The following is a 17,957-nucleotide window of genomic DNA, read 5'->3' on the forward strand; positions in this document are numbered from 1 at the left end:
CAACACTCTCAGAGAAGAGCAGCGAGCACATGCCACTTACTGAGGACAAGACAACACTCTCAGAGAAGAGCAGCGAGCACATGACACTTACAGAGGACAAGACAACACTCACTCAGAGAAGAGCAGCGAGCACATGACACTTACTGAGGACAAGACAACACTCTCAGAGAAGAGCAGCGAGCACATGACACTTACTGAGGACAAGACAACACTCTCAGAGAAGAGCAGCGAGCACATGACACTGAGGACAAGACAACACTCTCAGAGAAGAGTAGCGAGCACATGCCACTTACTGAGGACAAGACAACACTCTCAGAGAAGAGCAGCGAGCACATGACACTTACAGAGGACCAGACAACACTCTCAGAGAAGAGCAGCGAGCACATGACACTTACTGAGCACAAGACAACACTCACTCAAAGAGCAGCGAGCACAAGACACTTACTGAGGACAAGACAACACTCTCAGAGAAGAGTAGCGAGCACATGACACTTACAGAGGACAGGACAACACTCTCAGAGAAGAGCAGCGAGCACATGACACTTACTGAGGACAAGACAACACTCTCAGAGAAGAGCAGCGAGCACATGACACTTACAGAGGACAGGACAACACTCTCAGAGAAGAGCAGCAAGCACATGACACTTACAGAGGACAAGACAACACTCTCAGAGAAGAGCAGCGAGCACATGACACTTACTGAGGACAAGACAACACTCTCAGAGAAGAGCAGCGAGCACATGACACTTACAGAGGACAAGACAACACTCTCAGAGAAGAACAGTAAACCCACTATAACCTTACATTAGCGTGTAGCGCTGGGACCCACCTTCAGCATATTGCAGTGTGCAGTAGCTCTTCTCTATGACCCAAATTAAAAAAGATTTAGTTCATTGTGACTCCAACAATGAACAGTTTGATCCTGTGACAGTATTTAATCTCAGAAACAATATTTCTTTACCAAGTTCTGTTGCTTGATGCACTGATCACAAGGCAGACTGTCAAAAATTAGATAATCAAAGCAAGTTTTCAACTTTCACTTTTGGATAAAAAAGACTTGACCAGTTTAGAATCAATAATCTTAAATTATTGAATTTTTACAAACAGTACACAGTGGTTTTACAATAACAAGGTTATGAAGGTTTTAGGCACTAGTCATATATAACGCTTTTCCAGTTGCTTTACAATTTTGTGCTTTTTTTTTCTAAATCACTCTATAATGAATCATTTGGTTTTTTAGACATTGGGTAATTTTTTTTAACTATGTGAATTATTGGACACACCTTTTTCATAATATTTTGAGCCAACGGCAGAAATATTTTCTTTTTAATTAAAGAAATAAAAATAATGATAGCTTCACTGAACCTCGCCCACATTTCTGTTTATTCTTGAGCTTAAAGCTGCGGAACACAAAAGCACTGTGTGCTAATTTATGACTTCTAATGGATCCAAGCTGCTGTCCATATATTCTATTGCAGACTGTGGTCTGGCCTTGAGCCCGATGCTTTTCTGCTGCATGAAAAACAACCTGGGCTGATGTCCACAGATGCTACACAGAGTTCCAACTGCACTTTATAAAGCCTACGCCGCATTGAGTTGCCTTGTGTACGAAATACGCTGTATAAATAAAGTTGCCTTGCCTATGGTTAGTATTGGTAATAAGTTTTATACTAGGTGAAAATCCCCATTAGTCTTTACCAATGCAAAGACTACTCTTCCTGGGGTCCATTCTCATTATACAGACAAGTCAAAGCAAAATTTATACAACACACATCAACAATACAGAGTTCCACATTCAATTCAATAATTAAGGTAAGACATTAGAAAACAAGTGAGGTACATTACAATACACAAAGCAACATAAGGTCAGGTTATTTGAGACAACTGCCCTGTGGACTTCCACAGGTTAAGGCTATAGTGTCTGAAAGGGAACCACTGAAGCCAACGCATTGTGTTGTGTCAACCAAATAACTATGGTATTTAATAAACTGATAGCTGTGTTTGAAAAAAACACAATTGCTTGTTATCAATTTCTCCCAGCCATTCATCAGTCAGAGTTGTTAGTGCTGTGCTGGTTGAGCCTTCATTAGATACTGTACATGTTGGACGTCAGAATGAAGGCGATTCACTTCAAAATAGTTCTGAATTTGTTAATATATAACCTGCTCCATTAGTTTGCTCAGGGCAGGTAAGATGCTTATGGGTCTGCTCTTTTGACCAGTCAGTGGCACTTGTTAAGTTTTTATCAAAGGAACAACTTTTGATATTTTAAGAATATTCATGAAAACATACTTTAAAAATGCAAGATATAGGCTTGACTATTGATTTAGCTTTAGAAGTTTCCCATCCATATAATCAATTCCACATGGTTTATCACAATACTACTACAATACTTATCATACATACGTTTTTCTCAAATCATTTTTTACAGTTTTCCAATTTTCAATGGTTTAGCAATAAATGTACCATTCAGCACAATGAAATAAACATTTTACTAATTTTGCCTCGACAAGTGCATTTTTCATTCTCCACATTTGTTTACTGTTTTTTCCACAGTCTTTAAATTTAGTGAGATAGCACTGTTTTTCCTTTTGCCTATTCACTTTTGTTACTTTGTTCCTCAGTGACCGATATGTTTGCCAGTCTACTGGATCACCAATTAGAATATTAAGTTTGCAAATACAATTCAGTGCTTCAATGTCTCAAGCACAGGCTGTGTGGCCGAGCTTAAAGCAGAACCTGGGCTGACCAGTAACAGCTGATAAAAAGTATTCTAACACCTTAGCAGAAGGAATAAATAAATAGCATTATACACAGTAAAACATACGACCAATCATCAAAATAAAGTGTCTGTGCTTAAACTGCCAGGATGGTTGCATGCCAAGAGATAAATCTTTTCTTTGTTTTGTTTTTTGCATGTAATTGTGGGACCTATGTTCCAGTGAAAAGGAAGTTATTTTCACTGTAAGGTTTGTCTCAACTGTGGAGAGCTCTAGAGCGCTATCTCCGCATGAAACCACAAAGGAACTGTCTTACAGTGAAATCCAACTGATCAAATTCCTAAATTGTGAGTTGCGTTTATTGAAAGACCACCAGCCTCAGGGACATAAAGTATGAATGTTAGTTGTATTTAGCAGAGTTAGTTCTGCAGAAACAGCTGTGTTCCGATTAGGTTGCGTCACTGACAATAATTCCCAGAACATGTTCAACACAGAATCAAGTTGTTTTTGTCTAGCCCAATGTGGTAACAGCATTTGTCGGCAGAGCTGCACCAAACACCAAAACAGTGACTCAAAGAAGGTTGCTCCAGGACAGGCTGACTAAAGGTGTCAGAATTACTGCTATTTACAGTCTACTTGTATGTTCAATAGGGGAAAAAAATAATTTGTAACACTTGCATGAATTACACAAATAAGGGGGTGTTGTTTTATATTAGGTTGTAATGCACCTTTGGCCCCTCCGGTAGAACCGGGCCAGCACCGGAGCATTTTGTTCTCGTTTGTGCCTCGCGGAACTGAACATTTTACAATCTGTGAGTTTATGTGGATCTGAAACCGACGTCACCGATTAATCAGAACCAAATGAGAGTTCTTTTGTTTTGTTTTCAACGTGACTCCAAACACCGGGGTGTCGGAAATGTTATGTGAATGTGTACTGGTACTGGCTTAAAAATGTTTGCTATTAAACAGGCATGAGCAACATCAGGTTCATGGGCCAAATCCCACACACAAGTAGAGATGGGACGATAATGGAATTTGGGGTCTCGATCATCTTGGGCAAAATTTTACGATATTCTCATGATTTTTGGTTTAAAAAAATCACTGAAACTGCAGAAATGATGGGGATTGGGCAATTATGAAATATTCCTCTTCATTGCTGTAAATATCATATTGAGTGAGACATAAAGTAAGTATTTAAAGGCACACTGTGTAACATTTTGGACTATACTGTTGTCAATACAAAACATGCAGTTAATGAGCAGCTCGACACAGAAAATGTTATTTCTGCAGTGGATAAACAAAGAATGGATTTGGATGAGGAACTAACCGACTGAAATCTTAAATCCTGCTGACTTTAGTCACATATCCATGGAGACTCCCAGTAAAGTTACCGACACTGGTTGTCTGATGGATTTAGCAATTATAGTGGGGCAAAAAAGTATTTAGTCAGCCACCAATTGTGCAAGTTCTCCCACTTAAAATAATGAGAGGTCTGTAATTTTCATCATAGGTACACTTCAACTGTGAGAGACAGAATTTGAAAAAAAAATCCAGGAATTCACATTGTAGGATTTTTAAAGAATTTATTTGTAAATTATGGTGGAAAATAAGTATTTGGTCAATAACAAAAATTCAACTCAATACTTTGTAATATACCCTTTGTTGGCAATAACAGAGGTCAAACGATTACTATAGGTCTTTACCAGGTTTGCACACACAGTAGCCGGTATTTTGGCCCATTCCTCCATGCAGATCTTCTCGAGAGCAGTGATGTTCTATGGGGTTGAGGTCTGGAGACTGGCTAGGCCACTCCAGGACTTTCAAATGCTTCTTACGGAGCCAGTCCTTCGTTGCCCGGGCGGTGTGTTTGGGATCATTGTCATGCTGGAAGACCCAGCCACGTTTCATCTTAAAAGCTCTCACTGATGGAAGGAGGTTTTGGCTCAAAATCTCACGATACATGGCCCCATTCATTCTTTCCTTAAGACGGATCAGTCGTCCTGTCCCCTTACAGAAAAACAGCCCCAAAGCATGATGTTTCCACCCCCATGCTTCACAGTAGGTATGGTGTTCTTGGGATGCAACTCAGTATTCTTCTTCCTCCAAACACGACGAGTTCAGTTTATACCAAAAAGTTCTACTTTGGTTTCATCTGACCACATGACATTCTCCCAATCCTCTGCTGTATCATCCATCTCTGGCAAACTTCAGACGGGCCTGGACATGCACTGGCTTAAGCAGGGGGACACGTCTGGCACTGCAGGATTTGATTCCCTGTCGTTGTAGTGTGTTACTGATGGTAACCTTTGTTACTTTGGTCCCAGCTCTCTGCAGGTCATTCACCAGGTCCCCCCGTGTGGTTCTGGGATTTTTGCTCACCGTTCTCATGATCATTGTGACCCCACGGGATGAGATCTTGCGTGGAGCCCCAGATTGTATGTCTTCCATTTTCTGATAATTGCTCCCACAGTTGATTTTTTCACACCAAGCTGCTAGCCTATTGTAGATTCACTCTTACCAGTCTGGTGCAGGTCTACAATTCTTTTCCTGGTGTCCTTCGACAGCTCTCTGGTCTGGGCCATAGTGGAGTTTGGAGTCTGACTGTTTGAGGCTGTGGACAGGTGTCTTTTATACAGATAACCAGTTCAAACAGGTGTCATTAATACAGGTAACGAGTGGAGGACAGAAGAGCTTCTTAAAGAAGAATTTACAGGTCTGTGAGAGCCAGAGATCTTCCTTGTTTGAAGTGACCAAATACTTATTTTCCACCATAATTTACAAATAAATTCTTTAAAAATCCTACAATGTGAATTCTTGGATTTTCTTTTCACATTCTGTCTCTCACAGTTGAAGTGTACCTATGATAAAAATTACAGACCTCGGTCATTATTTCAAGTGGGAGAACTTGCACAACTGGTACTTTTTTGCCCCATTGTATCTTCTGGAACAATAATTGCAATAATAAAAAAATGTGGCGGTCGATTAAATGCCACATTTTTATCGCGATTAACAATATTATTGTTTATCGTCCCATCCCCACTCAAAGCACATGTCCTCTGGTTCCTATAGAAAAGGAGTTGTTATTGTTCCTTTTCATTTAGGGGAAGCACTGACAGTGACACTGATATTCAACATATTAAACAACTAGTTTGTAGCTGATGCTAAAAGAGTGTACAGCTAGTGCTCATTTTCTGCCCCTGTGGGGCCTTTCTATCCGACATTAGACATACAGTAGCTACATTACTTATATTTATACTTCTATAACTTGCCTTCATGATCAGGGCTGATTTAACCTACCCATAGGCCGCTGGGCTAACCATGAAATATAGCCCCCCACCCACTCACTCTAACTCGAGATGACTAATTAATGAAACCGATCATAGCCATTCTATGATGTGTCTCCAATCAGAAAACTACGAAGCCCCTGAAGTTCCCTACAGGGAGAAGAAAAATATATATTCATGATATAAAACATGCATTCACACAACTCAATGGGGTTTATAGATGGTGACAGTTCTTGACCTGACAGGTGAACATTTATATGGTCTTAGGTTTCGTGAGTAATGAACTCCACAGCTTTGTACTTTTGTGCAGACAGGCAGATAGACCAAATGAAGTCCTGCAGAGTGGAATCGTGCAGTTGTGGGCTACACACCGCCATTCCAACACCCCCCCACTCCGACATTGAGGTCTAATTGTCGGAGTGGGTGGACGTTGCAGTGGAGGGGTGTTGGAATGAAGGGTAGACGCCGCAGTTGTGATTGATGGAGCCTCTGGTGACTCTGTCGCTGTTTTATCTACTAAATGAACTGAGTGGCTGAGGGGCAGATCACTGGAACATTTGAAACTGACTTTGAGGAAGCATCAGTTGTCAAAGTTTAGCAATTTATACTTCTCAAACATACTGCATGGCAGTAATGGCAGTGTACTGGATAAAACTGATGTCCTGCAGTATGATATAGAATATAGTGTGATGTCTAATAACTAGATAGATTGATTTGTATTGTTTTTTAGATTTTCTTAAGGTCTTTGATGGAGTCACCGTGTTTGGATGTGTGTTTTTTTATTTGTCAGCATTGTTTAGTTCTTTTTTATTTCAAACCCCTGCAAATGCTGTAGTCAGGCCACACCCCCATGGCCAAGGGATCGTCCCATTAGTCCAACACTTCACCTGCCTTGCCCCCAGTGTCAATCAATCAATCAATCAAACTATATTTGTATAGCACTTTTCATACATTCACCATGCAGCGCAAAGTGCAACAAATATATTAAATGCAGTAACTTCAGTAGTAATATGTTGTTTTCTAACATAGCTTTCTGTAGGGGGGAGTTGTTCAATAGTGATATTAAAGAATACACAAGCATGGTCAGAGAAGCCCACCTCTGCTACAGAAGCAACGTCTACAGATAATCCATAAGAGATGACAAGGTCTAATATGTGGCCCCTGTCATGGGTAGGCTGTGAAACATGTTGTTTAAAGTCCATGCAATTCAGGAGATTTAGAAATTCAGTTGCTAATGGGTCTGATTGATTATTTTGTTGTATTTTGAGAGGGCAACGGCAAGGAGGTTAGAGAAATCAGCTATAAATAAAGAGGAGTATCTAGGGGGCCGGTAGATACAGATGAACAGCATGCAGGGGCTAGTTAAGGCAAGGGAATGATATTCAAATGAGGTATATTCATTCAATTTAACATCTTTAAAAACATGGACAGAGGAAAATATTGTGGCCGTTCCACCACCTCTTTTATTAGCTCGAGATGAATATAAATAGCTATAATTAGGGGGAGTGATCTCATTTAGGGTTACTGGTCCATCTGTACCTGTCCATGTCTCAGTTAAAAACATACAGTCTACACAGGTATCAATTATCATAATAATAAATGATTTATTAGACAGAGATCTAACATTTAAGAGTGCCATATTGAATGTCTCTGGGCAACTGTGCTCTGCTTCAACTGGCAACGGTAAGAGATCTGCCCGATTTACATCTCGGACATTAGCTTTTCTTTTGGTTTTGTGTGTGATACGGACAGGGATAGAGTATACGAGTATAAGAGTACCTGAGTCTGATGGAAGTGTCAGTCAGTCTGGAGACTGCGTTGTAGCACTCAGGGGGAAATGCTGCAGAGATAAATTAAGGTCTATATTTGCAGAGAATAAACGCACTCCGTTATAGTTCAGGTGTAGTCCATCCTTGTAAATGCGTCTGTTCTGTTCCAAAAGAGATCGAAGTTGTCAATATAAAACATATCATGGCTCTGACAAGAAGATAAGAGCCAAATATATAGCCATAAGAGCCTGGAGAAGCGCATCATCCCATGGCCAATTGTTGGAGCGGGACCAGATATGAAGGACCTCACCCTCGCTTGCCTCAAAACTTTAAATATATATATATAATATATATATATTTCTTTACCCATTAAAAAATGCACGTTGAACTGAAAACTCTCACTGAAGGCTGTTGCTGCCCCCTGGTGACTAAATACAAAACTACAACATAGTTATACAATCTGACACGCATGTGTTAGTAAATTATTACATAAATGTTTAAAAAGCCTTCCTTCAAATAACTCCTTAATCACACTTCAGTGATATCCAGTGATGTTTCTCTGAAGGCTGCACTTTGTGTGGGTTCTGTTTTCGAGGCTGATGTCCCCAGTTCACCTTCCACATTCTAATTAGAATCACTGGTGATTGTTGATATTGATGAGTAAATAATGGGTGACAGCAGCGAGTAGAGGTTCAAAGTTCCACAGTTGCACACTGTCGTGATGGACACTCCTTACCTCTAGTGTCTGACACTGGTGTGCGATTCAGGGTGTGAAGAGCTTTAAGAGCCTAATGAAGGTAGAAAAGCTTGATATAAATGTGAGCCTTTAATAATAGCTTACACTTGTATAGCGCTTTACAAGCCTGTGTTACCCAGTTTCTCAAAGTGCCACACTGCTGTCATTATTCATTCACGCCAGACTATGGTGAAAGGCTATTGTACACTGCGTGTACCTCAGCCCTGTTGAGCTCAAGCAAATCATCTATGAGGGTGGGAGGCAGTTTTCATCCAAACAGCAGCTCTGGGAGGCTATTCTGACATCCTGCAAAAAAATCCAAGCAGAAACTGTCTAAAAACTCACAAGTTTAATGGATTTAAGAATTTTGAAGCTGCTATCAAACAATGGTCCTATGTTAAAATATAACTTGACCTGTTAGCTTTAAAGCTTTAAAATGTATTGAAACTATGAGTTGCATGATAATTTAGAACAGTAAATTTTGAGTTGTTTATTGTATTTATTTTTGAGTAAAATACTGTGATTGGGAGTTTTTTTCAATCACATTCATATAATCCTCTCCGCGGCGCCTTGGGTGGGCAACATGTTTACTTTGTGTAACTGGACTTGTATCGTGTAAAGGCTCATGCTACTGTATTTAAATAGGGACACCGTGGCTTAACTTCATCCCAGTTTGGAGCTTCAGTATATCCATGCTGGGAGAGGCTAAATGCTAACAACATGTACATGACTGAGTGCATGCACAGGTACACATCAACTTGTCTAAGCTAAGTTAAGAACATATCTCAGTATGTAACAACGGTGGCCTATTCCTTTAAAAAAGCCACACATGGAATAGTTTTCCAAATTTCAGTTTTATCACTAATTGAACAATGGCAGCACAGTGAAACGTACAATACTGTGGTATGCAAAATATAAATATATCATAGAGACAACAGAATATCAACAGACAAACCATCATATTGTATCCACAATAACATAGACTTTTACATTCGGAAAAATAAATATTCAATGATAAAGTGTAAACGGCTCATCTTTCTGATCACTGTTTATAAAATAAGGAAATACATTTGAGTTATGTCATGTACAGTCACCGTGTGGTCAACTGGTCAGTTTCAGGGACTCGAACCAGCTTTGTGTCCTAAGTGTGACCGGGCCGGTGGTGCGAGCTCTGACCTGAGGCTGGTTGGCACTATCCCCGTTCACAAAACCTGGAGAAAACAAGGGGAAAGAGTCACATCAGAGCAAACACGCGTCACTGGCATTTTGTTATTGGTTTCACTGGTTACTGGAGTCCTGTTGCAAAGCCACTGCTTTAGCTTTAAACCTTTAGCTTTTGGCTCTAAGCACCTGGGCTCATTGTCACATGTTACTTTGTATTAAACTTAGTGCTAACTCGGATCATTTTGAAGCTGTATTAGAAACATTGCTGGCGTCTTCTCTGAGCAGCAGAATTCAAGAAGGGCCAAGGTAGCAGTGAATTAAATATTCACAAAAATGCGGGTGGGGCCTGTAAACATGAATACTGCCCCATCTTGTCTATAGTGTGTAGTGTAGTCTATGCATTATAGTGTCAGTCTTTGGGCTTACTAGAAGCTAGAAGAAAAAAACGTTTTCTTCCAACCGGACTCCGGAGCCGGGGAGAGGCGAGGGAGAGGGCTGGTGGGAGAGTGGGGGTGAACGGATGCTTTTGTATGGGTCACGTTATGGCTGAGTGCAGACTGGAACCAGAGCAGGACCGGCTTCGTCCTTCTCTTAGGACACCAGACACAGACAGTGTTTAACTGTTTATTTGCATTGCAATTATTTGATATCAGAAACACCATTTAAAAAAAAAAAAATTGCCACACATGGACCTTGAGCAGTTCTATGACCTAGGAGTAAGTCGGAAAAAAAAGTCTGACGTTAGGACACAAAACCTACCAGTTAGAAAACAAAAATATATTTAAAAGGATAAATGTTCATGAGATGGAGGCAGAGAAGCACATGAAACAGCTGCAGCTCAAGGAAACATCTGGACAAAAGTCACAAATTTTCTTCGTCCAGACACAAGGCTTTAAGACCAGACCTTAAAAACAATCTGGACGTCTGGTCACCGCAAACTGTGGTCAGTAGACATTGTAATATTTATTACATTGTAATAAGACATAACTTCTATCCCAGGCTGAGCTTTAAGTTAGCATTAGTAACATTAGCAATTGGAGTGTTCAGAGCGCTCTATTACACAGGAAGAAGAAGCAGTAGTGATCTCAACATGCTCATTTGAGTTGGTGTATTCACCTCCTGATCAGAACCCACAGAGACCAAAGACAAATATTTATAGTTATGAAAAGTACTTCACTGAGTAGCACTCAGTGAAGATTGAATGATAAATCAAAGTCTTCTGAAGACTACAACTGAGAGGATGAGGAAAAGCTTCCTGAGGCCATTAGACTGCTTAATCTGACTCCCAGCACCTCCCCGTAGTCTATTGTCTTGTCTATGTTGTTGTTGCTGTTGTTTTGGCAGCTGGACGGTTCAAAATAAAATTTCACTGCATGTTACACTGTACTGTATATATATGCGTGTGACAAATAAAGCTGAACTAAATTAAACAAAGTTATTTAAAGGAATAGGCCACCGTTTTTACATAATGAGATATGTTCTTACCTTAGCTTTGACGAGTTCTTTAGGACCTGTCTGGTCACCTGTGCCTTCAATCACGTAAACACAGCGCAGACGGCGTTAGCATTTAGCCTCTCCCCCTCTCCTCTATAGCGCCAAAACAGGTCAAGATAGAAGCTACCAAGTTCTTCCACGTTTTCCCAATTTAAATATGGTAGAACTACTCCTGGTATTATTACGCCTACAATATAGTCCCCCCTTTTATCCGCTTAGATAACCATATTTAAATTAGGGAAAACGTGGAAGAGCTTGGTAGCTTCTATCTTGACCAGTTTTGGAGCTATAGTGGAGAGGGGGAGAGGTTAAATGCTAACGCCGTCTGCGCTGTGTTTACGTGACTGAAGGCAGGGGTGAAGACCAGACAGGTCCTAAAGAACTCGTCAAAGCTAAGGTAAGAACATATCTCAGTATGTAAAAACGGTGGCCTATTCCTTTAAGGGCTAAATTTGTCATAAAACCTATTCCTATTCTCACCTGTTACTGTGGTCTGTCCTGGAGCCTGGAGCTTTTCAGTTTGATGAAAGGCCACCTCTGGGCTGATGTCCACAGATGATCCACACAGCTCCAGCCCGGCTTTGACAGAGGAGGGGACCCGCACACTCACTGCGCCTGGGGCACACAGAATACGCTCGATGATTATTTTTTATCATCAACAAATCTACACATTTTATTTTTGGAGAGTTTCTGCTTGGATTTCTTTGCAGGATGTCAGAATAGCCTCCCAGAGCTGCTGTTTGGATGAAAACTGCCTCCCACACTCATAGATGTTTTTTTGGTTGAGGCGCCAAATCTCAGTAGGTTTGAGGTCATGGTAGGATGTGGTCTATCCCATCCATGGGGCTGTTTGTTGTCTGTTTGGTTTGACTTGTTTGTTTGTTTTTTTCTTTTTTTTTCATTTTTATTTTCATTTCCTTTTTTTCTAGCTATCATGTATGAGCCTAAACTATTGTCACAGTACATCAGGTATGTAATAGCCTTTTATTTGTTGATTTTATTTGTTACACAAGTGGGGAAAAAATAATAATAAAAAATATATATCGTGTGTGTAATAACAGAAACGTAAAAATGTATACATTTGAAATGTAAAACCACACAATAAAGCAAAAAAATTAAATAAAATAAAATAAAGGGAATGACCAGCTCTCTCACCATGATTCTGGCCCAAAACATGACTCCGCCCCCTCCTTACTGACGTCACAGCCTTGTTGGGACATGGTGGTCATTCACCAACCATTCACTACTCCATCCAGGGTCACAAAGCCTCATCAGTGAACAAGACTAATAGAATAGAAGGCCGGATAGAAGGTTTATGCACAACTGCAGCCTCTGGAGGGTCCTACACCTTGATGTTCGGGAGACTCCAGGGGCACCAGCAGCTTCAAATACCTGTATGCTGCTTTGTAGCATCTGTTCTCTTAATCTGATGTGTTTGTCTGGCAGAAACCGTCCATATTGTGCATTTATCTGCACAAACCCGAGTGTGTCTGAATCATCCACAAATCTCTTATCTGTATGATGATTATGCTTCATCTTTCATGAAATATCGAAGGTTTTCAAACCTAGACCAAGGCATTCAACTATTTCACGCTTTTTTCTTTCCCATATTGTTTGAAAATGATGATCTGCTTAACAATGTGGAACATCCTTTTTAAGTAGTTTTTCCCTTAACTGGGCTCAACCTGAAAACTAATCATCCCAGGCGTCTGAGATTGATTCAGTGATTCAAAGAGCCTGAGACACAAAACCATCCATGAGTTTACCTTTATGACACTGAAATACAATTTGCATAATAGTTTGGAACGCAGTGTTTATCATATTGTGCAGTTATATGGCGCATTTCCTCCTTTTGTCCACCAGGGCAGAAGCACCATAAGTGAAGTTATAGTTTATTACTCCCGTAGGGAAAGTCACTCTCTTCATTAAACCCATCCTCGAGGAGCAGTGAGTTGCCAGTGTAGGCCAGCACTTGGGGACCCATCTCCAGATGAGGAGCCAGGCTAATGGTCAGAAACACCTGGTCGGAGGATTCACCTATTATACATGTTTTTAACAAAACTTACAGAAAAGAAATGCATTGGCAAACATGATTATCAGCGCGGGAAAGAGCTCAGCCACAGACAGATTGATTGAACAAAACACTACTCCAGGTCTGTTTTAGAGAAGGATATACCACTATAATGTGTTAACATGGGACTGACCTTGTTGACTCTGGATGTCCGCAGAGCCGCCTTCTCCTACATACACGTCTATGAGTCCACTGTGAGAGGAGACCTTCAGGACTCCATTAGACCCATCTGTACAACACAAAACGAGCCTGTATTCAGCCTGTATTCATCATCCACTCTTCACATATGGAGCACACTTACCTATAACGGTCTCCCCAGACTCATTCCTCACTGTGGCACCTCCTGCTGACACAACCAGATATTTCACAATCTGATTTCTAAGATCAATGTATACCATTCCCATTCATTTATGGGTCAATAATGAGAAATGAATGAAATCAAATAAGACAACATCAAAAGCTGTATTCTGTGCCTTACAGATTTAGCTTCTGTCCTATTTGAAGCAGTTTGTGCATCACCAAATAAATCCACAGCCCTGCTGCACGGCATGAGGGAAAACACATTGTGGTATTCCACAACTCTCTTCAATATTGCAGTAACAGAAATATTGCAATATTTTTGCTAAATTGTTTCAACACAGAATGTTCCAATAAAGGTAAACAAAATTCAAAAGCAATTGTTTTCCTTTTTTTTTTATGAATTAGTGTCAAAACAAGTCTTTACAAACACAACATTAGGAGTAAAATGAGGAAAATCACCACAATCTGAACATGTACAATGGATCCCATTCACGCCACATTCTTATGCACACATTTGTTCTTAGCGCCGTCTTTGGAAGGTTTGTGGCATTTACAAAATGTGTTGTAAGAAAAAATCCTAAGAACAGTCAGGATGACAAAAGAATCTGTTCTACTATTATAGTCATTCATTATTCATTCATTCATTCATTATTATTAATGACAATTACAGTACTAATGTATTACTGCTAAAACTTCTGAATGCTTACGTTGTAAACAGCACTAAATGCACTGCATTAACGTTATTTGATCAAGTTTAACATGGGCCTCGATCTTGCAAGCGCCGCGGCATCGATTTAGAGACCGACTCATGAGAAGAGAAGGAAAAGCCTTTGTGATGTGCAGGTTTTATTTATTTAATCATTTTGTAATGAGAGCTCATTTGGGTGCCCAAAGATTGAGGTGGGTGCTTGAGCGCGAGGCGCTGATGGCTGAGATTATTTTTCTTTTGGGGTTTTCTTGGTTATTCGTTTTGGAATCGGGTTTTTCTGTCGGACACGGACTGCCTGTTGCATTCAGAACTTTTTGTCCTTATATGGGGAAAGAGGTGGTCACACATGCTTATTTGGTCGTCACACACGCGCTTCCAAGTCGGCATTCCCCAAACTCAGAATGCAGGTGCGAGGGATTTTGCTCCGTAAGAACATGTGATGAATCTGCCACAGTTTCCTTCGTAAGTATGGATTTTAAGACTTTTTTGAAGAAGAGGGTTACGTTTGTGTTCTGTTGCCTGTTGTGTCACACATTATATATCGTATAGTCCTAATTGTCAAAGGAAATGAAGCAGCTCACCGTGCACGAGTCCCAGCTCCACTCTCCCAGTGCAGGACGAGATGCTGCTGGACTCTGCGTAGATGGCTTTGACCTTCATAGAGCCGTGTTCAGTGGAGACGTTCATGGTGGTGCCCTGGAGTTTTTTTATATCCACGGTCTGTAAAACCATATGTCAATACTGTCTCTATACCAAATCAGCCTAAAAAGTGGTTTAGGAGAGATACTTAACACTTTCTCCACTCGTGAGGATGTCTACGTTTCCATGGATAGTCCCCAGGCCAGTGACGTGTCCTCCTGAAGACCTCACTTCAACATGGTGGCCCTAGACACAACAAGCAATGGAGAGTGTCTCATAAAGTCATGTACTGGAGCAAATGATATCTCTTACTTTCACAGAGTGGAGTGTACAGTCTCCCTGCTGTGTGCTGACTTTGCAGATATCACACTCCATTTTGCTGATGTGCACATGGCCCCGCCCCTCAGCGCTGATGAAAAGGTCTGCACAAACAACAGATTCATTTAATGGAGGGAAGAATTCATGGGACGATGATGGTTCGGAGTGAGTTTCTATTTTTAAATTTTTGCTAGATTTAGTTCTGAGACTTTTTTCCGGTAATTATTTTTGAAGCATTTTAATAAACACCACTTTTTGCTGCTGCCCCAAGTTGGACACGCAGAAATACTGGGCTACTCTTCTCACCTCTGATGATTGTCAGTCACCTGCTTTGTGAATCACAGGTGTATTTGCATTGTTCTGATCCATACTTGAACATACTACATGTGTTTGTTCTACTCACTGCTCTTGATGGGAGCTTCCAGGTGAAAGTCCAAGTCTGTGCAGCCTGTCCCTGTCCCCTCTGTGACCCTCAGCTCTCGGCTCTCCTCATCATAGTGGACATGGCAGTGGTCCAGGGCGGTCTCTTGTCCTTCACTGACCCCGTAGAGGGTGATGAAAGCCCGGTCAGCTGAGGGGAAGGCGTGGGGGTCCAGGGGGGACACGGAGATACTGCAGGAGGCCAGCTGCGCCCGTAAACTGGTGAAGGGACTGACGGAGAGAGCCCAGCGCTTCAGTGACTCCTTCGGCTCCTTCTGGGACCCCTGCCCCGCGGAGCTGTGCAGAGGACAGGCGGAGGAGAAGGACGAGGTCTGGGGGAAGACTGGGCGTAAACAGTGGGAGAGACCCAGGGGCAGGGAGCGACGGGCCGCAGACCAGAGCATGTTTAAACTATACTACTCTGTTAGTATCTCTATGACTCTGCTACAACATGTTTGTTGTCCCGCGTAGGCTACATGCGCTACTTTTGTCCTGTCAAGTTAGTCTTAGTTTCAGCGCACTTCCGGTTTCATCCTTTACCAAACTAAACCAGCTCTGACCTCATCAGTATACAGGACCACCAGAGTCCCCGGATGACACGCAGTGACTCAAATAACAATAGCCTACTGCTTCAAATCATGATCCAAATATTGACGGCCATTGAGAACCACTGCGCTTGTTTATGCCATCATTAAAGCGAAGAGTATCTGTTTCCTTTTAGTCTTTGCTCGCTTTATAAACCGGAATGAGCAGTTGTGTAAAATTGGCACCGCTTACGTTTTTCCTATTTGTCCAATCATGTGGTCAGTTTGCCCATTGGCATTATGGGAAATTGAGTTATATTGTTTCTTCTTCTTCCTCTTCTTCTTCTTAAAGGTGCACATCCGCCCCCTACTGTATCGGAGTAATAAAATAATAATAAAAAAATGTTATTTTATTTCTGACTCATTAAGGAATACATTTCACATTTGTCACATTAACCTCCGGACTAAGCAGGTCCTGCATCAGTGTTTGTCTCTGTGCTCCACAGCCTCCACAGCCTCCACAGCCTCCGCCTCTTACAATGTTCACATCATCCTGTTCCATTTCTCAACACGGTCATGGTGTTTTGTCTCATGAACACATGTTCTTTTTGCCAGAATTATTATGACCAGTGACCCAAACTACTACAACTAGGCTACTTCTACAATTACTACTACTACTAGGCCAACTACTACTACTGCTACTACTACTACTACTGCTACTACTACTACTACTACTACTACTACTACTACTACTACTACAACTAGTAGTAGTAGTAGTAGTAGTAGTAGTAGTAGTAGTAGTCCTTACTTTTACTCAAGTACATACTGTAGCCTGCTTGAATAACTTCCTCAGGTTGCTTCATGTGACACATAAAATAGATGTAGTTTGTGTTACTTGTAGTTTATTTGTCAGAATTTATTTATTGGTTTATTTGGTCGGGACAGTGCATGTTAATGAACATACATGGGTCTCATGCATGTAAACAAGCCACACCGGTGCACTCTCAAACACACTCTCATTCATCCTGACCTATTGTACATGTTTTTAGAATAAACTGCATGTATATTATCTGGCACTTCCTTTGGAATTACATTACATTACATTATTTCATGTTTTGCTCTTGTCACTACTGAGACATAAATCAGACCTTTGGTCAGTACTTTTTCTTCTTGAGTAAAATTATTTCAAAGTAAAGTTACTGTTATTTGACTACATTTTTAGCTACCCTACCCTCCTCTGACAGTTACAACTACGATTTGTTTGTTTTTCTTTGTTTTTGAGATCATAGCCCAGAGAGGTAGAACTGCCTCCAGCAGGATGTTTGGCCAGAGGATCCCCTCCCTGACCTGGGCACACACACACATGTTCTATGTTGAGGCTGTCTTTGTTGTCAGCTCCTTGAGAGTAACTAAAATAAAGTAGGTACTCAAGTTACAGTCTACATAATTTAACTGAAGAAGTAAACTCATGTAAACTCCACACAGAAAGGCCCTCTCACCTATTAAAGCTTTCTGACACTAAAGCAAACTTAAACAAGTTTATTAGACATTACAAAATATTATCATCACCATAGGTCACCAGTGTCCCAGGGCATTTACAAACTTCTTTCAACAAATATATATCCTCACAACACAGGAATCCTCAGCATTTCAGACACCATTTCAGCATTTAAAACCCTGTGGATACAGTCTATATACAGGAGCCACAAGTTATGAGCTCAAGTGCAAGAGTTTGGAATAATCTTCTATCATTACCGCACTGTGAAGTGCTTTCACATTCACCCTCTCACCCGGCTCACTCATAAAACA

The 17,957-nt window shown here is 40.9% G+C and overlaps 1 protein-coding gene across 2 annotated transcripts; it reads right to left on the bottom strand.

The window, feature by feature from the left end:
* Positions 1-9,471: 9,471 nt before the first annotated feature.
* On the bottom strand, positions 9,472-16,037 carry fam185a (family with sequence similarity 185 member A). Of its 2 annotated transcripts, none has more exons than XM_079567634.1 (8): positions 15,608-16,037; positions 15,199-15,308; positions 15,040-15,132; positions 14,829-14,967; positions 13,540-13,584; positions 13,372-13,467; positions 11,648-11,782; positions 9,472-9,720 (listed from the first exon to the last, which is right to left on the bottom strand). In XM_079567634.1, exons 1-8 carry the CDS (start codon positions 16,026-16,028, stop codon positions 9,611-9,613), a joined length of 1,149 nt encoding a protein of 382 aa, XP_079423760.1. In that variant the 5' UTR covers positions 16,029-16,037; the 3' UTR covers positions 9,472-9,610. The 2 variants fall into 2 exon arrangements, with proteins under 2 accessions (XP_079423760.1, XP_079423761.1); XM_079567635.1 differs by having other exon boundaries at positions 9,473-9,720; positions 13,540-13,581.
* Positions 16,038-17,957: the final 1,920 nt, after the last annotated feature.

The sequence above is a fragment of the Gobius niger genome (assembly GCF_951799975.1).
Source record: "Gobius niger genome assembly, chromosome: 12".
NCBI classification, from domain to species: Eukaryota; Metazoa; Chordata; class Actinopteri; order Gobiiformes; family Gobiidae; genus Gobius; species Gobius niger.

Coding starts and splice junctions, on each gene's coding strand:
- fam185a (XM_079567634.1), bottom strand. CDS start 16,028: ATGCTCTGGTCTGCGGCCCGTCGCTCCCTGCCCCTGGGTCTCTCCCAC. Junction 13,468..13,539: donor GTCTGGGGAGACCGTTATAG/GTAAGTGTGCTC, acceptor TGTGTTGTACAG/ATGGGTCTAATGGAGTCCTG. Junction 11,783..13,371: donor GGACATCCAGAGTCAACAAG/GTCAGTCCCATG, acceptor TGTGTGCCCCAG/GCGCAGTGAGTGTGCGGGTC.